The 18,342-nt window shown below is 54.3% G+C and overlaps 1 protein-coding gene across 4 annotated transcripts in view; it reads right to left on the bottom strand.

Annotated features, from left to right (window-relative positions):
* ABCG1 (ATP binding cassette subfamily G member 1) overlaps nt 1-18,342 on the bottom strand; it is a 69,914-nt gene that overhangs the window by 40,361 nt on the left and 11,211 nt on the right. For 2 of the 4 annotated variants that reach the window (XM_072807065.1, XM_072807066.1), the window contains exons 1-2: nt 15,581-15,743; nt 8,427-8,670 (exon numbers count right to left, since the gene is read on the bottom strand). In XM_072807065.1, the coding sequence (XP_072663166.1) occupies nt 8,427-8,670; nt 15,581-15,622 (286 nt within the window). In that variant the 5' untranslated portion in view covers nt 15,623-15,743. Of the gene's footprint in view, nt 1-8,426; nt 8,671-15,580; nt 15,744-18,342 lie in introns of those variants that run through there. The other 2 variants (XM_072807063.1, XM_072807064.1) reach the window with 1 other exon arrangement.

Below are 18,342 nucleotides of genomic sequence, written 5' to 3'. Positions count from 1 at the left end.
GCGCACGCGCGGCGGCGCGCACCTGCCCAGCCCGCATCCGCGCGCGCCCGCGCCTGTTAGGGACCCGGGCCGCGCTGCTCTAGCGGCGGTGCAGAATTTAGGGCTCCCGAGGAACACGAAAATCCTCGGGGCAGCCTCCACCCAACCCGTTTCCAGATCTGCAGGTGGGAGCAGGTGCTTCCGGGCTTCCTGGAGGGGACCTGGCCCCCCGGGGGCGGGGGGTGCAGGCCCAGCACAGCCGGGGAGAGGGATGGGTTTTCATTCCGTATTTAAAGCCTGCAGAGCCTCTGCTAGGCCCTTGGCCAGAACCTTGCTTCCCCGAGAACGTGCAGGTGAAAATTGGCCAGAATGAGTCCGTTCAGGGCCAGTGGAGGGCAGGGGCCCTGAGTACCCCCATCCTGGACGGTGAGGGCAGGCAGAGGTGCTCAGCACACCCCCCAGCCAGGTGGGCCCCACGGAGATCCTACGCAGGACAAAGAAATTGCCCCCGCCCCATTCCCAGCCTAGCCCATGTAGGAAATCTGGGAGCCCCCTCCCCAGGGAGGCGGGAAGGCCTTCCCTGGCACCTCAGTCGCCCCCAGGGCCTGGGGTTGTGTATGTCACAGCCAAAGAACACTTAACACGGCCTAGGACATGACAAAAGGAGGTGAGTTCTCAGCGGGGCGTGTTGACAGGCAGGTAGTTAAGACTTGAGGTTTAAGCGGGAATCCAACATCTGCCTCCCTGGAAACCTCCTTTACTTCCTGGGTGAGATGTCCCAGCTGATAGGTCCCTGTGACGCCCCCCCCCCCCCGCCCCGCGCCCCCGTGATCCCTTCAGGATGCTGTGAGCTAAAGCCAACAGCGTTTGCTTAGTGAAGTTATTTTATATTAAAAAAATAAACACTTCTCCCCCCCCCCAAAAAAAAGTGGGAGGGCAGAAATAAAAAAGAAATCCCATAAAACTCCTGCTAAAAAGATTCAGTTTCAAAAAGGAAAAAAAAGATTCAGTTTCAACATAGGCTACTGAGCTATGAAGGCGAGGGACTTTTCGTAGGAACATACCAGCTTGCCTTATGACAATAAAAGAAACAGAAAGACGGCCTCACATTCTCCTCGTCTGTGAGGCTCCACTCATCTGTTTAGGAGCAAGAGCTCCTGCTCTGCTCACTGCCCTGCCCGCAGCGCCGCCGCTGTGCTGCCCACGCCCAGAGCGAGACGGGAGCCTCGTTTCCTCCAGGGGCCACATGCTTCAGTTCCTGCCTTCTCAGGCCGCCCTTGGTCTTGATGCATTGGTTATTTTTTTTTGTGCTTCGTTAGGCTTTTCTGTTCCCAAATCGTGAGCTCATTTCAAGACCAAAAGTGTGCGTGTTCTGCAAAGTTCCAAAAAGCAGAACTTGGATCAACAGATGAATGCAAACGTGGGTTCCAGCTCAACTGCAGACAGATGCCTTTTCTAAGAATTACGTTGTGCAAGCAAGGACCCGGCCACCCCGGGGCGGGGATGGCAGCCCCTGGATGCTGCAAGTGTTCAGACGGAGGCCGACCGCCCAGTGGTGGGGATGCAACCAGGAGAGTTGCTCCACCGGTGGGAGGTCAGACGAAAGGAGTTTTGAGGCCCCTCTGGGCCTCCAAGATTCGGACTCTAAATATAGGTCTCAGTTGGACATAATAAGTCCTGAAGTCACTCTGGTGTGTCTTGATTTTGACATGGAACGCCACTTGCCCCACAGAGGACCAGGTGGCTGGCAACACAGCTGAAGAGTGAGAAGTGAAGCTAATGCCCAGGGCCAGCCCGGCTCCCTGCAGGCCCGTCAGCCTCCGCCCTCCACTCGGAGGGCTCCTCTTGATACCTTTTCTCATACTGTGAGCAAAACGCTCAGTATTAGACATATTTCATCTGAAGGTAAGCTTTCCTACAGAGGTTTTGGAAGTCTGTCAGCACGGATTTGATAGGGAACGCACCTCCACTCTACAAAGCCCCGGATGGGACAGGTCAGATTTACTCTCACCACGTGGTTCCCTTTGTTCCTTCAATAAGCAAATCTGTTGATTCCAGAACTGAACTCAGAAGAGCAGGTGTATGGTTACTAAACATTGTTTTCTGCCAGTTTATAAACAACAGAAATGGTTTCGTGTTCAGCGCAATGTCACCTTGGGTGATTTCTTTGCCCTGGCAGATCAGGTTCTGGTTTATAACAGAGGACGTTAGTTCAGGAATGTGAAGTTCTCAAGATACGAGCGTATTTGGGGTGTTAGAGGGAGGCGGGAGGCGGGAGGGCACCCACCCGGCAGGTGAAAACAAGGGTGGCAAGAATGTCTTCAGAAAGTAAGACAAGGACACCAGCGCCCCGCTGAGCAGAGCACAGCCCGGCAGTCTCATCGAAGAGACCAGATGGCTCAAGAACAAGCAGACTCTTTGGGAAAATGACAAAAGGTTAGCGTGCCCGAATAAAGAACCTGCACAAGGGAAGGTGACCGGGTGGCCAGATATGGAAACCTCAAGGAGAAAAGGAAGCCTCAAGGCCAGTGTTAGCTGGCCTTGTCTGCAGGGGCCATCAGTCCCTTTGCATTGTGCACCCCTGATTCCAGGTCCCAGCTGAGGATGCTTTGGCTTCCCTGCAGGGTGCTCAAAGGGAGAGGATGTGTTGGCTGGAGAAGGGGAGCATCCAGACGCCTGGATGTTAAACGTTCTCCTTGTAAACGGGCAAGCCCTCTGGTTCGGGCATGGTCACTACACATTCATCTGTCATGATTCTGCGTGAGAGCCGGCCCATCCTCAACACGATTTCAAAGCCTCTTTCAAAGCCTATGAAACAGAGGATCAAAACTGTTCCAGAAGACCTCATCACCAAAGGCCCTGAGTGGGTGGCCTGCCTGCCTGCCCCAGGGAGCCAGCGAGTACTGAGGACCTAAGAACTGTCCCCAGAGGGGAAGGGAGGAGCTCTCGGGTGTCTGGGCTCACCTCGGCAACAGAGGGCCATGGGGCTTCCTTTGTAAACGCCCCAGCCTCGAGCGAGGAGCCCTGGTGAGCAAGGCGTCGGTTCACCACACTGCACTAGAGGACTATTATGGCCTCAAATAAAGACAAAAGGCAGAGTATTAGGGCACCTTGGTGGCTCAGCGGTTGAGCGTCTGCCTTTGGCTTGGGTCAAGATCCCGGGGTCCTGTGATCAAGTCCCGCATCGGGCTCCCCACAGGGAGCCTGCTTCTCCCTCTGCTGTGTCTCTGCCTCTCTCTTCCTCTGTGTCTCTCATGAATTAAAAACAAAACAAAAACAAAGGCAGAGTATCAAAAACAATTTCTTTCGTACCCAAAAGAAAATCCACCCTCGCTTGATGGTTCCCAAGAAGCACTGAAGTCATGCATTCATGCTGGGGAATATAAACCCTTTTGCACCTGAGCAGCCCACCCCTCCTGCAAACCCACAGCTGCTGTGGGATCCCCACAGTCTTCCTCTCGAGGCCTTGCCTCCCCATCCCTGCTCCTGTGGGCTACGGCGAGCCAGCCAGTCCTTGGTTGGAATCCAGTCTTCTCCTAATGGAATTCCTGAAAGGGATTTATTCGTGGCACATTCCACTCATTTCAGCCAGCCCGTCGTTGCAGGCCCTGGGAGGTAGCTTTGGAAATTAAGAGAAAGCAAACTTTAATTTGAGAAGTGCATTTTTGAAGCTTAGGTGCAAACCAGGACAGATAATCTGATGTGGATCCGCCCAGAAAGTTTTAATTCCTTCCTGCTGTTTAGCAAGGCCGAGGCCGGGAGGGAGGGTTTCAGAGGAGGCCATGCTATTCCATTCCATCGGAGTCACCATGCTGAGACAAGTGCCAGGCTGAACAGTGGTCAAGAAAACTCTCTAAAGCTGCAGATATGATTACTTTCGTTCTCAACCTGCACTTTGTCACCAGGTAATCATGGAGGTGTATCTAATTTCTCAGAATCGTGTCACCTGTTTGTGTGACAGCATGCCATACACATCAGCTCACGTCCCTGGAGAAGAGACAGGACAGCTGGAGCCTCTCCCAAGGCCTAGGAGATCCTTTATGGGTCCTCATGTATGGCAAAGGGGACCGACATCCCCACTGATCAGTGGAAAGGGAACTATATTGGCGTTAAGGGGCAAGGCAGGGCAGCCTGGGTGGCCCAGCGGTTTAGCACTGCCCTCGGCCCAGGGTGTGGTCCTGGGGTCCCGGGATCGAGTCCCACGTCGGGCTCCCCGCATGGAGCCTGCTCCTCCCTCTGCCTGTGTCTCTGCCTCTCTCTCTTTGACTCTCATGAATAAATAAATAAAATCTTAAGGCGGGGGGCAAGACAGCGCCTCATGGTTTCGTCAAACGGGATGCAGCACATCAGGCCACCTTGGGACCAGGAGTTCACCAGATGCCTCATTGGATCTCGGCCTCAAATCGTACAGACCTGCTTTCCATTGCCATCTTCTGTGCTCCTGGACCCGGCCGTGTCTCTGAACCTCCGTAGCCCACGAGGAGAAAGGGGAGAATTGGCCCCGGACACTGCCTTCCTTCTACAAATGGAAACTCCCCTGGTGTCCTTGGGGAGCAGCATTACCCAGTACCCCAAGTACTCCTCTTGTTCATTGTGACGGGTCACATCCTGATGAGAGGCGCCTGTGTGAGCCAGGAAGTGCTATTAACTGTGACATGCCATGTCCCACACAACCTCCCCCCGCCCCCACTCGGGTGGCCTGTTCACCTAAGAATTTCATGATGTGGATTCTGTTCTTCATTGGGTCCTAAATACTCCCCACACTTCTTTACAGGAACCAAAGCCACTTTCAAAGTAAGTCACCCTGAGGGTGAATGAGGACCGCCGGACCGCACGGTCCCGACTCATCCCCGACACAGTGGCGTGTGTGACGGTGGGTGCCAACGTCCACACTCCTCCAAATCAGTTGTCCCACCAACTGGTGCTACGCGAGTGAATTCCTTGGGGGAGAGTAATTACTGCATCAGAAGCCGGCGAGATTATCCTTGGGGTGTACTCTGTTCTCCCGAGAACACTTCCTTTCACAATTACGTTCTCTACTAGGAATCTATTACATGATCTAGTTTTTCCTCCAAAGACATCATTAATCATATGGTGAAAACGTTACTACAATTGAAAATGTAGAGGTGTTTGTTAAACGCCGTGTTCGACGCTTGGCAATCTCACGCTCAAGGATTTTAAAGAACCAGCGCCTGACAGCTTACGATCGATGTCACTGATTCACCTGCCGCCTCTCTTCCAAGGATGAGGATGCTGTCTTGCTTTAAAACGATCATGTAGGAGTTTAGGATATAGTCTAATCCCACCGCCAAGCTTTGCTACGGATTCCGTGTCGAGTCGTGTCCCAGCACACGGGGCGTCCCGGCCCAGTGTGATGGCTGCAGGCAGCTCAACGCGGAGCGCTGAATTTTAAACAATTAACAACAGTCCGCAGGGGCGCCTGGTGTTGCTTAAGAGTCTGACTTGGTTTTGGCTCAGGTCGTGATCTGAGGGTCATGAGATCGAGCCCCACATTGACTTTTCAGCTTAGCTTACTCATGGCTTGGGGCTGAGGCAATCGCCAGCAATCAGAGGACCAAAAGCAGGAAAGGCAGGATCCCACACTGAGGGCAAAGGAGAGGGACCCCAGGAAGGAGGGGGCTCGCCGATGAGGATGTGGAGAACTGGGTGGGAAAGGTACAGGCAGATTCAGGGGTACCAGCCCAGGGATCTGCCTGAGGGCAGCCTTGATGCCTGGTTCCAGATCTAATGCCATTTTTTTTTTTTTTTAAAGATTTTACCCGTTTATTCATGAGAGACACAGAGAGAGAGGCAGAGACACAGGTAGAGGGAGAAGCAGGCTCCCTGCAGGGAGCCCAATATGGAACTTCATCCCGGGACTCCAAGATCACGCCCCGGGCCAGAGGCAGGCACTAAATCGCTGAGCCACCTAGGGATCCCCTAATGCCTACTTTTATGATTTGTCCTGGGGGGGGTCTCTTAGTTGGGGAGATAGTGTCCCCAAGTTCTGAGCCCACTTGGGGCTCAAAAGCCTGTTGGTGATGACGCAGCGAGTGCTCACTTCCCTTGTTCTGGAAGCTCTGGGTTTCCCTGGCGCAGCTTGCAGTCTAATGGGGTAGCCAAGCCGCCAAGCCGCAGCAGTGAGGCGCTGTGGGCACCACGCCTGGAGGAGCAGCCCTGCTTCCACATGGCTACACTGGGGCACCCCTGAGGCCCTGCACCAGGCAAGGCCCTGGGCACCTGGGCGGGCTACACAGTGAGAAACTGCCTCAGGTTCCTGGGCAAGCCCCTTAACCACTCAGTTTCCTTTCTGTTCAACAAGTATTTCCCACCCTAAATTTATGGGGACTGGAAAGCCATCTAAGTTCTGGGTGGTAAGGTATGCCAAAAACAAAGGAAATGATGGGGCGCAGAGCGGGGTGCTGGGCTGGAGGAGCGGAAACAGGTGCCTCGGAGGGGGGCGGGGGAGGAAGCCTGACAGAGAGAAGCCAGCAACTGGGACACACCAGACCGATCATGTCCATCTTCGCTCCTGGCCCTAACCATCTCTGACTCACCCACAGGTCCCATGGGGCACACTTCCTGCCCCTCCCCTCCGGAGCCCACACAGGTTACTGTAGGGCAAGTGTCTGTCTGGAGGCCACCTGGGCGGAGCTTCTGAGGAAGCCGCTGGGAATGGGCAGTGGGGGCCCCTCCCTCACTAATTAAGGAGCCATCACCACTGGCTAACGTGGACAATTAGGGTGACCGGTCCTAACACGTAGAGAATACAGGACTAACGAGCCCCTTACCTAAACAGGAAATGCCGTTCTTCACTTGCAGACGTTGAACACTTGCTGTGTTGGCTGACAAACCAAGGTTCTGCCACAGTTTGCACAGGTTTGCAGGTCTGCACCACAAGCCACCTTCACAAGACACCCGTCCAAGCATCATGACGTTTCCACGGCCACACATAACAGACGTACCGAAATCGACCTCTGCCACTCACAGGTTTGCCACAGTTTGTCTCTACAGACCAATCAAGCCAAGACAACAAGACCCTCCTGGGGGTCGGCGAGTTTTCCCCTAAAGTTGTTGTTGTTGTTTCCCCCGTAAGAAGGAAAAGGTTGTAACCCTGTGTTGAAATCTCAATGGGCTCACAGGAATGGACCCAACGGTGAGCCTGCCATAGACTTTCTTTCCAACACTGGCTGGCAAACTGTGATAATGTTAAGTATCAGATAGCAATGTACAGTCGGCCAGTGATAAGGCTCAGGATGGGTTCCTAGTTGTACAAACAGATACAAAGTCATCCAGCGACCAACGTGGTGTGTGGGGTCCCAGGGGCCAGTCAGTCAAGGGTCCAACACCGTGGTCACAAGGAAGCCCAGAGTGTCCACACCAACAATCTCAACAGTTTGGCTTCAAGGAAATAGCGAGGAAAGACAGGAAAATGAAACCCAGAAAAGTCTTGGTGGATCTTCCTCGAAAAGAAGGAAGGGTTGACTGTGGACTTCGGTTGAGAGTCCTAAAATACAATAATCTAGTGGTACCTGAGTCCCTGTCATTGTTCCAGATTCCTCACAGATTTCCATGTCATTGTAAATGGCTCATTAGAAGCCACGGGCTCTTGTTCCTGGGTGACGTGGGGCATGTCCTCTCCCAACCGGCCCCCCACCCGCCTGAACGAGGGATGCAGGATGAGCCCACGGTGCACAGTGACATGTGGAATAAGTTCCACGGGAAGAAATAGGTCAGGCTGGAAAAAGAAACACCAACCCAGGGAAGCATTAACTCTACACACGTTGAAAATCTAGAGCTAGCACCGGAGCACCTAGGTCACTAAGAAAACTCAAAATCCCTCACTGGTCACCGAATCTCCTTAACATGCAACAAGCCGCGGCACACTCCAGAGCCTCCGAGTCACCCTCCCTCTCTTCTATTTTTATTTCTGTGGCTCAGTTGACAACAGTTTATTTATAGCCCCACCCGTACCCCTATAATATAGATGACTGGTTGCCAACGAGGCCACTGTAGGTCACCACCAGCTACCTTGGACCACTTCAGACTTGGAAGGGAGCCACCTGCCTTCCTTTTGCCTCCCAAACAGTAAGAAATAGTCCCCTCCCGAAAGGCTCACGTGAAGAGCCTCCAGCGAGGAAGGCCAAGCACCCATGGGAAACCAGCACCCAAGGACACTGGCCGGCCTTTGTGATCGTATCGGAATTGAAGAGCCACCATAAATCTAGAGTCTTCTAATCCAGCCTGTTTGTATTAGAGGTGAAGAGAAGTCAGGGCATCAAGCCTTTAAAGAACTTGGTCGCAGCAGCTGACCACGACGATGAAATAGGAAAACTCCCCGTCTCCCCACTTCCAGACCCCGATGGTCCCAGACGATCGACCCATGGGCAGGTGGCCTCCCTCGCAGGCTCCACCCACCCCCCAGTACACACAGCAGCCCTCCCTACCTTTCTTCCTCCACCAGGGTCCTTCGGGGACTGAGTAGGAGAGGTCCTTGAACTCAATGTTCACGGCCGCCCTGCGGGGCAGGGACGAGAAGCGCTGGGCCTCTGTGAGGTTGTTATCCACCTTTTTCAGGTGTCCATTCAGCAGATCCGTCTCAGTAGCTTCCATGTTGCCGGAGACCACCTCATCCACGGAGACACACACAGACTTGGGCTCCGTCATCGCTGTGGAGTAGCTGCTGGCATTCTAGAAAAATCGGGGAGGAAGCACCAAGAAAGCTTAGGAGCCCCAGGAAGGGAAGGGCACCAGGGACTGGCTGTCGGGCTGCGGGTCATCTATTATCCGTGGCAACACTTGTTGCCTTACTGAGGGGTGCTTACCCGGAGGGATTTGTCATCTCTAGCCATCTCCCTGCTTCTTCTATTTAAAAAAAATATGCTTAAGATAGGATATTAAACTGTTCTACCGAAGTCTCACTTTGGAATCACAAAATCGACTCACAAAACTATAAAAAACAAATCCCTTGACTCAAAGAGTCAAACACTGGCCACTGTAAAAGACCTATTTACAGCAAGTACACTCATTAAAAGACCCAGTGAAGATGCACGGGGTCTCTAAGAAATGATAATTGAAGGAGGTTTACTTAAAAATGAGCTGTTTTAGTGCCTTCCTGTGGAAAGCTCATAAACATTTCCCAAGAGCCATGACTCCACTAGAACTGCTGGGTTTCGTGGGAGTCAGCCTTGTGTCCTCTTTGTGAATTTTCCAATTCACTTCCAACTCACTCTCTCTCTCTCTCACTGTCTCTTTATAATAGCCCCGGAAAGCTGGGAAGTTTGATTTTTTTCTCTCTGTCTGTAAGATACAGATGGAGACACAGACAGTCTAGGGAGCTTGCTCTGAGCCCTACAACCAGGTGAGGGGCCAAACTGATCCAAACTGAGTCCTCAAGAGAAGAGGTGTTCCTCTCCCTGCAACACCAAGAGGACCTGATATTTTGTAGCTACACTGGCTTATGAAGCTTCCACTGGGAGTCCACCGAACTGTTACAGATACGCCAAGAACCAAAAGTATTTATGCAAAGAAAGGAATATCTAATGGTTTGGCAACGCAGAACGGATCAATGTGCTTCAGGTACCTCTAAAACGCAGAAGAATCCTGGGGTGGACAAATTTAATGCTGTGCTTTTCCTGGCTGTCTCTTGAATCCAAAGAGAACATTCCACAGTGCCAAAGTGTGGGCCTTTGGCACCTCTCCTCCATACAGTGGAGGACTGCCTGCCTGATTGCAAGAGCCCATCGATAACCATCTCTGATGATGCAGGCCCTTCTCCCTGCCATGGGACTGGAAAGACACACTGCCACGTCATCATTTGTTCTGAGGCGGAACAACCACACTGTTATTTTTCCATAGGTTTGCTAGGTGTTCCTTTAGCGTTGATAGCTCCTTGATCACTAGTATGTCCAATCAAAAACCCAAAACAAAACCAAGGAGTGGATCATCCATAAATAAACCCACAAACCCTAGCAATTCTAGTGGCCCAAACAAGGCTCTTTCCCCCATTAGAGTACCCCTCTCTGGGGTCCGTGACTGTACCACTGAAGAGCTGGGTTTTTTTCCATCAAGGTATTGAAAGGCTCAAAAACCTCAGAGGACTGGGGCACCTGAGTGGCTCTGTTGGTTGAGTGACAGACTCTTGATTTCAGCTCGGATCATGATATCAGGGTGGTGGGATCGAGCCCCACATTGGACCCCACAGTTGGTGGGGAGTCTGCTTGAGATTCCCCCCCCTGCCTCTGCCCCCCACTTCACAATAATAAATAAATATTTTTTAAAAATCTTGGAGGGCTTGGCAGCCCGGGTGGCTCAGTGGTTTAGCGCCGCCTTCAGTCCAGGGCCTGATCCTGGAGACCCGGGATCGAGTCCCACATCGGGGTCCCTGCATGGAGCCTGCTTCTCCCTCTGCCTGTGGCTCTGCCTCTCTCTCTCTCTCTGTGTCTCTCATGAATAAATAAATAAAGTCTTTTAAAAAATAAAATAAAATCTTGAAGGTTTTGAATATTTGAAGCATACACAGGGCAAGGAAAGATGTGGATTTCTGGCTCTCCTGATGTTTGAAAATGTTGCTTTGCTGCTTCAGTAAAAGACAAACACACACAGTCCTCCCAGGCATCTCCTACCTCTGAAAAGCTTAACCAAATCAAAACTGAGCTCACTGACTATAACATTCTGTGGATAAAAATTAAAGTGCAAAGTAAAACTGAGAAAATTAAGCTTGGTTTGCTGCTGGCATCGAGCATGTGAAACATTTCACACGCAAACATAAGTAGGTTCCTACATTCCCGATGCAGAGGCAGGGAAGGCTTGTGTCTGTCTGGCCATGGACGACCCCGAGCCTTGGCGTGAGAATGGGCCTCTCCGGATCCCCGGAGGGACTGCGGGACCCCGCCTCTGCCGAGGGCTTGCCCAGTGCCTTCCGTGGCTGGCGCCTCTCGAAGGAACGATGGCACAGCCTGCCCTAGCTCGGCGCACTCTTGGCTTTGGCCGCTGGGAAAACATGTGCGGCGCCACTGCAGCACCTACGGCGGCACCAAGCGCCACCCCTTTGCCCACCCATCCTGAGCTGCTGGGATACCTGCTGCTGTTCCATTTTCTCAACCGGCTTTGACACCATAGGTGCGCCGGGGGCTAGTGGGGAAGACAGCGAGCTCCGGGCCTGGTCCCCAAAGCCCATTCTCCATCCAGCTACCACTTCCCTGGGAAGGCTAAATGTCGGGTTCCAAACCCACATCCTGCGGGCAGACTCACCTCCAACCCTGGGGCTCCCCAGGGACCGTGTGTTCAGCCGGGAGCAGGAGCATCCCGCAGCTCCTCTCCCGCCTGGCATCTGGGCTGCCACGGCACATCCAGACCGCACCCTCTCCCTGGCACCCACCACAGGGGTCACCCCCCAGGAAGGCCAGGGACCAGTGGCAGCTCTCCTCTGGATGAAACCCACAGGGATATAAGGGACGAACAGCCACGACTCCACTCACGGGCCGACTGACGCAGATGCCCAGCCCGTGGCAGGATGCGGGTCTGACTTCCCCTCTCGACTCCAAGCTTATCTCTTCTCCTGCTCACTCGCTCACTCATTCAGGAATGAGAGCCCCCAGCAAAGCCCCGGGGCTCAGCAGGCAGCCAGGCCCGTGGCCTCAGCAAGCTCCCAGTCAAGGTTGGGCCCCAGGCAAGAATGCGGGCAGTCACAATGCCCCGAGGCAAGAGCTAGACCCACACCTCTCCTGACAATCAGAGGCACATCCAAAGCGACGCGGACCCTGGGGTGCGGTGCAAGGCGGGGGTTGGGGGGCACTCAGCACAAAGTTTTTCTGCGGAAATCAAGTCTCTACTAAGACTTGCCAGGTGGGGTCGGAGGAGGGTGCTGGCTCACTCTGCAGGCGTCCTGCAAGGGAGAGGAAGATCTGGAGATCTGAGACAAATTCAGAGGCTGGAGCTCCAATTCCGGGGTGGCGAGGAAGGGAGGATCAGGTGAAACTGGAGCCGCACACGGGGTCTGCGCGTGAAGAGCTTGCAAACCCTGTGAAGGGTTTTGCACTTTATCTGAAATGGGGGTAACGGACTAGAAAGTGTCACCAAAAACCATTTCCTTCAGCAACCTGCAGATAGGAGGGTGACAGTGGCCTTCCCCAGTCAGTGGCCGTGCAAGTGGACAGGCCAGTGGGACAAAGCTGGGTGACAAAACTCATCTGGGACAGAGAGAGGGGAAGGAGAGAGGGGCAGACTGAAGTATTAAATGTTGCCTCCTGCCTGCCAGATAAGGGGTCATAAACAACAGAGGCTATTGATTCAGCGATTACATGTGCCCAATAAACTCCAGGCTGCAGCCAGGATGCCTCTTACTATCTCCGCACCAAAGGGGGGATCGCCGTCTCCCCCTCATCCAGAGTTGGGCTCTAAGGCACAGAGACTGCCTCCTACCCAAGACCCGCGGTTAATGAGTAGCCAAGCCAAGGCAGCTCTGTGTGGCTTCCGCTCTGCGACCCCGTTGTCCCAACCAGTGTCCTTAACAGCACTCCAGCGTTGCTTAGCTCTCTCGAGGCAGGTTATAAGTGACCTTGGGTCATCCCGGCCCCTGCCCATGGGAGGAAAACCCACAAGAAACTGAGGAAACCATATAATCCTGCCCCCACAAAAAAACTTGACACCCAAGCGGTGCGTGCCATCACCCACCTTTCTTCCACGGGCGTCCAATGACCTTGCCCAATTAATAAAATCATGAAACGTTGTATGATGGGAGGCAGTGGCTGTCATTCTGAAATAGACCAGCTCTCTGGAAACATCCTCAGATGAGAGCGGCCAGCAATGTAGGTTACAGCTAGCTTGTCCTTAGCCTCCTGAGCTCATTAAAAATGAAACAAATACATCTTCCCTCCCCATTTGTTCCCTTTCATTGTATGCTTCTCTATCCTGTCCAAGCATTGTCTTTGACCTCTCCATCTACACTCAATTTGTGCTGCATAATAAATGATAAATAATAGTAAGTCCATTCTGGGGTATTGAATGCCGAAGAGACCCTATTTGGATTGTTGCCACCTGCCATACCTGAGAATATTTTCTCGGGTGCCGATTTCAACTGAAACGCAAACATACAGAGATGCCGGTTTAGCTGGGGAGGGTCTCTAACAGTCCCCCAGGCCACTGTGAGGTTGGTTCAGGCTATTTACCCAGGGACACACAGTGAGAGAGGAGAGAGAAACGTCTTCCCACAGCCCATGGGGAAGGGAGGAAAAGGAAGAGGGAGGCGCAGGCACTGGGCATTGGCACAAACTTCTCTCTCAATTCTCTCCCCCATGTGTCACTGCCGGGCTTGGTGCCCACCTAGACCAGTGGACCCTTTGATCGGAGGGCAGGTCCCTCCCGGGTACCCTGGACAGATAAGGGGAAAACACTAGCCAAGAGTCCTCTAGGTCACTGCCCTGGGGAAAACAATCCAAATGTCACACCCTTAACTAAGCAAAAGGCAGGTGCCACTTGTGTGGTCACTAAGACTGTTGACCTCACCATCACCACACCCCACTTCAAACAGCCCCAAATACCACCATCCCATTGGGCCCTCGTGCCTGCCCCTCCTAGTCCTGCTCAGGGACAGGTGCGTTGCCCATCCTCCAAGTCAGCTTCTCCAGATTCACACCTGGCAGTCAGTCCCAGGTGGGACCCCAGAGCAGGGGGCGAGGAAAGAGCTCAGGATCCTGGGGCTCTCTCAAGGGCTCTTTGTTTACGACTTGGGTAGAATTTTTTAAATTAAAAAAAAAAAGTACAAGATTTTCTGGGAGGAGCATGATTTTTCAAACAAAACAATGCTCCCTGAAAAAAAAAAAAAAAAAAAAAAAAAGGAGCCCAGCCATCGGTGTCTCCACATGAGTACAGAACACTAATGAGTGCTGGGTCTGTATCAAACTATGACCTAAAAATTTGTTTAAATCCTGACGTACAAACATCTATACTTTAAAACATTCTGATTCGTTATTTTCCCACATGTACAAGCCCCTTTTGCAGCTTTGAAAGGACTTGGGGAGTCACCTGGCATCTAAAAGATCTGAAGCATTCCTTACCGACAGCTAACAATACTAATCTCCTGAGTTTTCCGTTATCAGCATAATTTAGGAATCCCAAAGAGATGGACAAACGTAAAAGGAAGAATTGCCAAGTGTTACCCAAACATTCAATCAGATCAAAGCAAATGTCACAAGGAGGGGCTGCCTTTTCTGTTTCCATTTCCCCTCTTACGTGAGAAGCCAAGTAATGAAGGCAGGGCACCAGCGGAGAGTGGACCTGGTCATCGAGGCCCCCTGCCACCGGCCCCTGCTCCACCAACCTCCTAAACATGTCTGCGGCCCCATTCTATCGGTTTACACAAAATCATTATATAATGAGCTGGCGACGCTCGGTATGTGTTCTACAGTAACCTGTTTGGAGGCATAGGATGCAGTCGTGAGACAGAGCATGCGCAGACAGCCAGCTATGCTTTTTTTTTTTTTTTCTTGGGCTCAAGGCAAGAGGTAACTGTCGGTCAAATCCTGCTGAGCCCTGCTGACTTCAGACACAGGATGCTAAAAATGAAATAAGGCGAGGGGGGTGGGGGTGAAACCCCTGTGCGTGCTGTGCACTGTGGGCTTACAGCCTATGGAGACTAATTAGCAGGATAGTAAATCCATAGACAGAGGATAGAGAGGGATGGATAGGGAGGGCGAGGTGGGTTGGAATACGGAACACTTTCCATTTGTACTTTAGATGACCTGAAATCCAGCCTGTAAGTACCTAACTGCAATGTCGCTGTGCTAGGCATAAGAATGAAAGGCCCTCGGATGGACTGGTCCATGGTTAGCTTGTTGTTTGTTTGGGGTTTACCCCCCCCCATATGAGTTTATGCAGCTCTTACAAAAGAGCGAGAGGAGACTTTGGACCACCCCTGGGAATAGCACTTGATTCACTGTCTAGCACTGACTCTAGCGGCACCCGGGGGTCCCCCTACGGGGCTGGCACCCTCGGGAACGGGAAATCTGCGTCCCTGTCCCCACCCTGGTCTCTGTCCGGGGTGCAGAGAAGGTGGCCTGCAGGCGGCCCGGCTGGCCCCTGGGCTGCCTCCCGGGAATCCGCCGCCCCCTCCCGAGCAGGTCCGGGGAGCGCATCAGCGCATCTCGGGTCCCGGGGAGCAGCTCCCTCTTTTGTTCCCCCAGACCGTGCCCGGCGCTCCGGAGGGGGCGCGAGAAGTGCAGGCTCCCCGAGCCCGGGCGCGCGCACCTGCAGGGAGGGAGGACCCCCGCCCCCACCCCTTCCTGGGGCCCAGGCTGCCACCGTCCCCAGTGCGCTCGCTCGGGAGCCCAGGCCCCAGGCCCCTGCCCGGAGGGGCCGAGGCGGGGCCACCGGTGCGCTCGTGGGGCTGCTGGCCCCTCGGATGGCCCCGCGGCCCGGGCGGGTGCAAGGAGCATCCCGGGGCGCCAGGTGGCCGGGGCGGGGACAGGGGGCGCAGGGGGGGCCGGGCCTCTCCCCGGGGACCCAGGGACGGCTGTCAGGGGGAGGGTGCGGGTCTTTGTGCGCTTCTCGCTCCGCTGGAAAACTGAAGCGAGCCCCGGGGGCGAGGGATGCGCTCACTCACCATGGCGGTGCCGACCGAGAAAGCGGCCATCAGACAGGCCATGCCCCGGGGGCGGCGGGCTCGGGCGGCGGCGGCGGCGGCGGCGGCGGGCACGGGCGGCGGGCACGAGGCTGCGCTCGCTCCAGGCTGGGCCGCTGCGCTGCGCTCGGGCTCGGGCTCCGGCTCGGGCTCCGGCTCCGGCTCGGGCTCCGGCTCCGGCTGCAGCTGGGGCTCCGGCCCCGCCCCGCCCCTGGCCACGCCCCTGGTCACGCCCCTGGCCACGCCCCTGGCCACGCCCCTGGCCACGCCCCTGGCCACGCCCCAGCCCCGTGATTGGCCGGCGCGCGGGGCGGGGCGGGGCCGGCAGGTGCGCGTGCTCTTGTTTTGCTCCCGCGCAGGGCGGCTGCCCGGCCCTCGCGAGTCCCGCAGCCCCGGCCTCCCTCCCTCCCTCCCGAGCCCGCGGCCTGGCAGGTGCCGGCCCCCCCCGCCCCAGCCCCGGAGCCCCCGCGGCCAGAAGCTCCAGCAGGACGGGCCAGCGGCCCTGGGCGCCCGCCGGACAGCGGGGCCTCCCTCCGGGACCGCAGCCTCCCAGCCAGCGCGGCTGTGTGCATGGGGCCAAGGGGGGCGGTCAGGGAGGCTGGAAGGGAACAGCGTCTTGCCTTTTCTTTTCTCTTTATTGGGCACCTTTCTAGGCGCGTGAGGACTCAACAAGACATGGGCTCTCCAACACCCCCCTAGTCCAGCTCCGTACCTGGGGTGACCTCCCCACACACACACTGAGACCGTGCAAACACTCATTCCTACACCACTGTTGTGGCCAGTTGCAGGACTAGTGCTGGGTGACAAAAAGGCCCCGCCCCACCCCAATTAAAAAAAAGAAAGGGCTCTTTTCCGGTGCCTGGCTCAGTCCCCGGCCCACCGCCGTGTTCAGGTAACTGCATAAAGCCTGGCCCTTCAGACACCCTCTCATTTGGCCCCAGACTGGAATATCAGATGGCCTGGCTTCTGCTAATGCCCTTATTATATAGAAGTGGGACTATTTCCCCGTAATCATGGTGACAAGACATCCTTACCCCCAACTCAGAGGCTAATGCTTTTTGTTCAGCGGTTTGCATGTTGGGACGCAGGTAGGAATGCGTCTCTCCTCACCTCCAGCACACCTGGCTCACCCCTCCCGCCTCACCTCAAATGAGCGAAGCCCCTGTCTTTCTCCTCACCTAGAAAGAAGGCACAGGTTTCAGGCAGGCAGGTGGACTTCACACGCAGAGGTCTGACAACCACAGCCAAATTCTCCTCCCAAGTCAAAGGAGGGGAAGGGGGTAGGATGTAGAGTTCAGAAGGAGGACAACCTGGCTTTTATCTGAATAGTTTTGCATGAAGCTCAATGCATTACCTTTATTCTATCTTTGCTAAGAGGAAGGAACTATGACCACTGTATTTTCAGGTGTCACTCTGCATGCCCGGCCTATCAGGCTGTGTGGTGCCATAAATGTACTGAACAGAGAAGCCGAGAAACTCCAAATGTTCTTGGAAGAGAATTCAAATCCGCAAACTTCTTGGGGAGAAATGAGGCCAAAAGGCAGAGACAGGGCTGGCCTTGCAGCCCACCACCTGCTCCAGGGGCAGACAGGACATAAAGCAGGAACGGAAGGACATGGAACACAGCAGCGGAGGGTTTTTCCATGAATGTCAGGCTGGACGCTATCCAGTTATGTGGCCAGGGCAAGCGATGTGACATCATAGTCCTGTTGTGCTGGCCTCCATTCTCTGTCCACTATCCACTCTCCTCACTCGTAGGGATGTGTGCAGAATTTCCCCCCTGGAAACCTCCCTACTCTACCCCCTCCCTGTTCTATATCATGTAATTTATAACAATGGTTGGCCAAGAACTAGAGATGTAAGGCAATGGTTGCTGGGCTTCTGGGGACGGCCAAGGGGACAGTGTGTAGAGCCCGAGTATGAAGCCAGAGAGGGAAGACAGTGGGTGAGTGGATCCTTGTTGGCACAGCTTGGGCTGCTGGCTTTTCCATTACAGGTGCTGAGAGAGTCCTCGCGTGCACATCTGTACACTGGCTAACAAGACTCTCAGCCACATGGGAAATGGTGCATGTCAAGCACTTTCCGCCATGCGTGGCACCCAGCAAGCAAGCCATTCCCAATCCTTACTGGTATTGTCCCTCTTGGGCCAGATTAAGGAATAAACAGTAGACTAAGCCAGATCTATGACATTCGTGTCAGGACTCTTGGTTGTAAGTAACAGAAACCCACCCCTGACCGGCTTATGCTAAAGGTAATGATGCATTGTCTTAGGTAGCAGAAGAGGTCAGGGTGTGCTGGTTTCAAGCCTGTCAAGGCCAAGGACCCATACTCTACCCTTGGCTTTTGGTCTCTAGCTCTTTCCATGCCTCTACTTTCCATCTGCTGGCTTCTCCTCAGTGAGGCTGTCTCTGAAAGGCCCCCCACTGTCTCCAGGCTTGCATCTTATCAGCCAGCAGCTAGTCACTGTCCCCAGGGGTGGGGATGAGGGTGGGGTGGGAGATGCCAAACACTGATTAGTGGGGCCAAATAGGCCAATGGGAAGAGCAGCCCCAGGGGAACTACGCAGAAAGATAGGGCCATGGGTGCTTCACGAGGCTGTTTTGGGGCACTCTGAACACAAGTGTGTGTGCAGGTAAATACAAGAGGGCTCACGCAGGACTGTCCAGTACAGATCCCAAAGCCAATAGGGATTTCTGCTCATAAGACATCAAGTCACAGAGCCAGGCAGCCCTCCTCCCCAAGTA

This window comes from Canis lupus, chromosome 30 (genome assembly GCF_048164855.1).
Source record: "Canis lupus baileyi chromosome 30, mCanLup2.hap1, whole genome shotgun sequence".
NCBI classification, from domain to species: Eukaryota; Metazoa; Chordata; class Mammalia; order Carnivora; family Canidae; genus Canis; species Canis lupus.
Note: the sequence above shows the minus strand (reverse complement) of the source record. Positions and strands in the feature narration are given on the sequence as shown.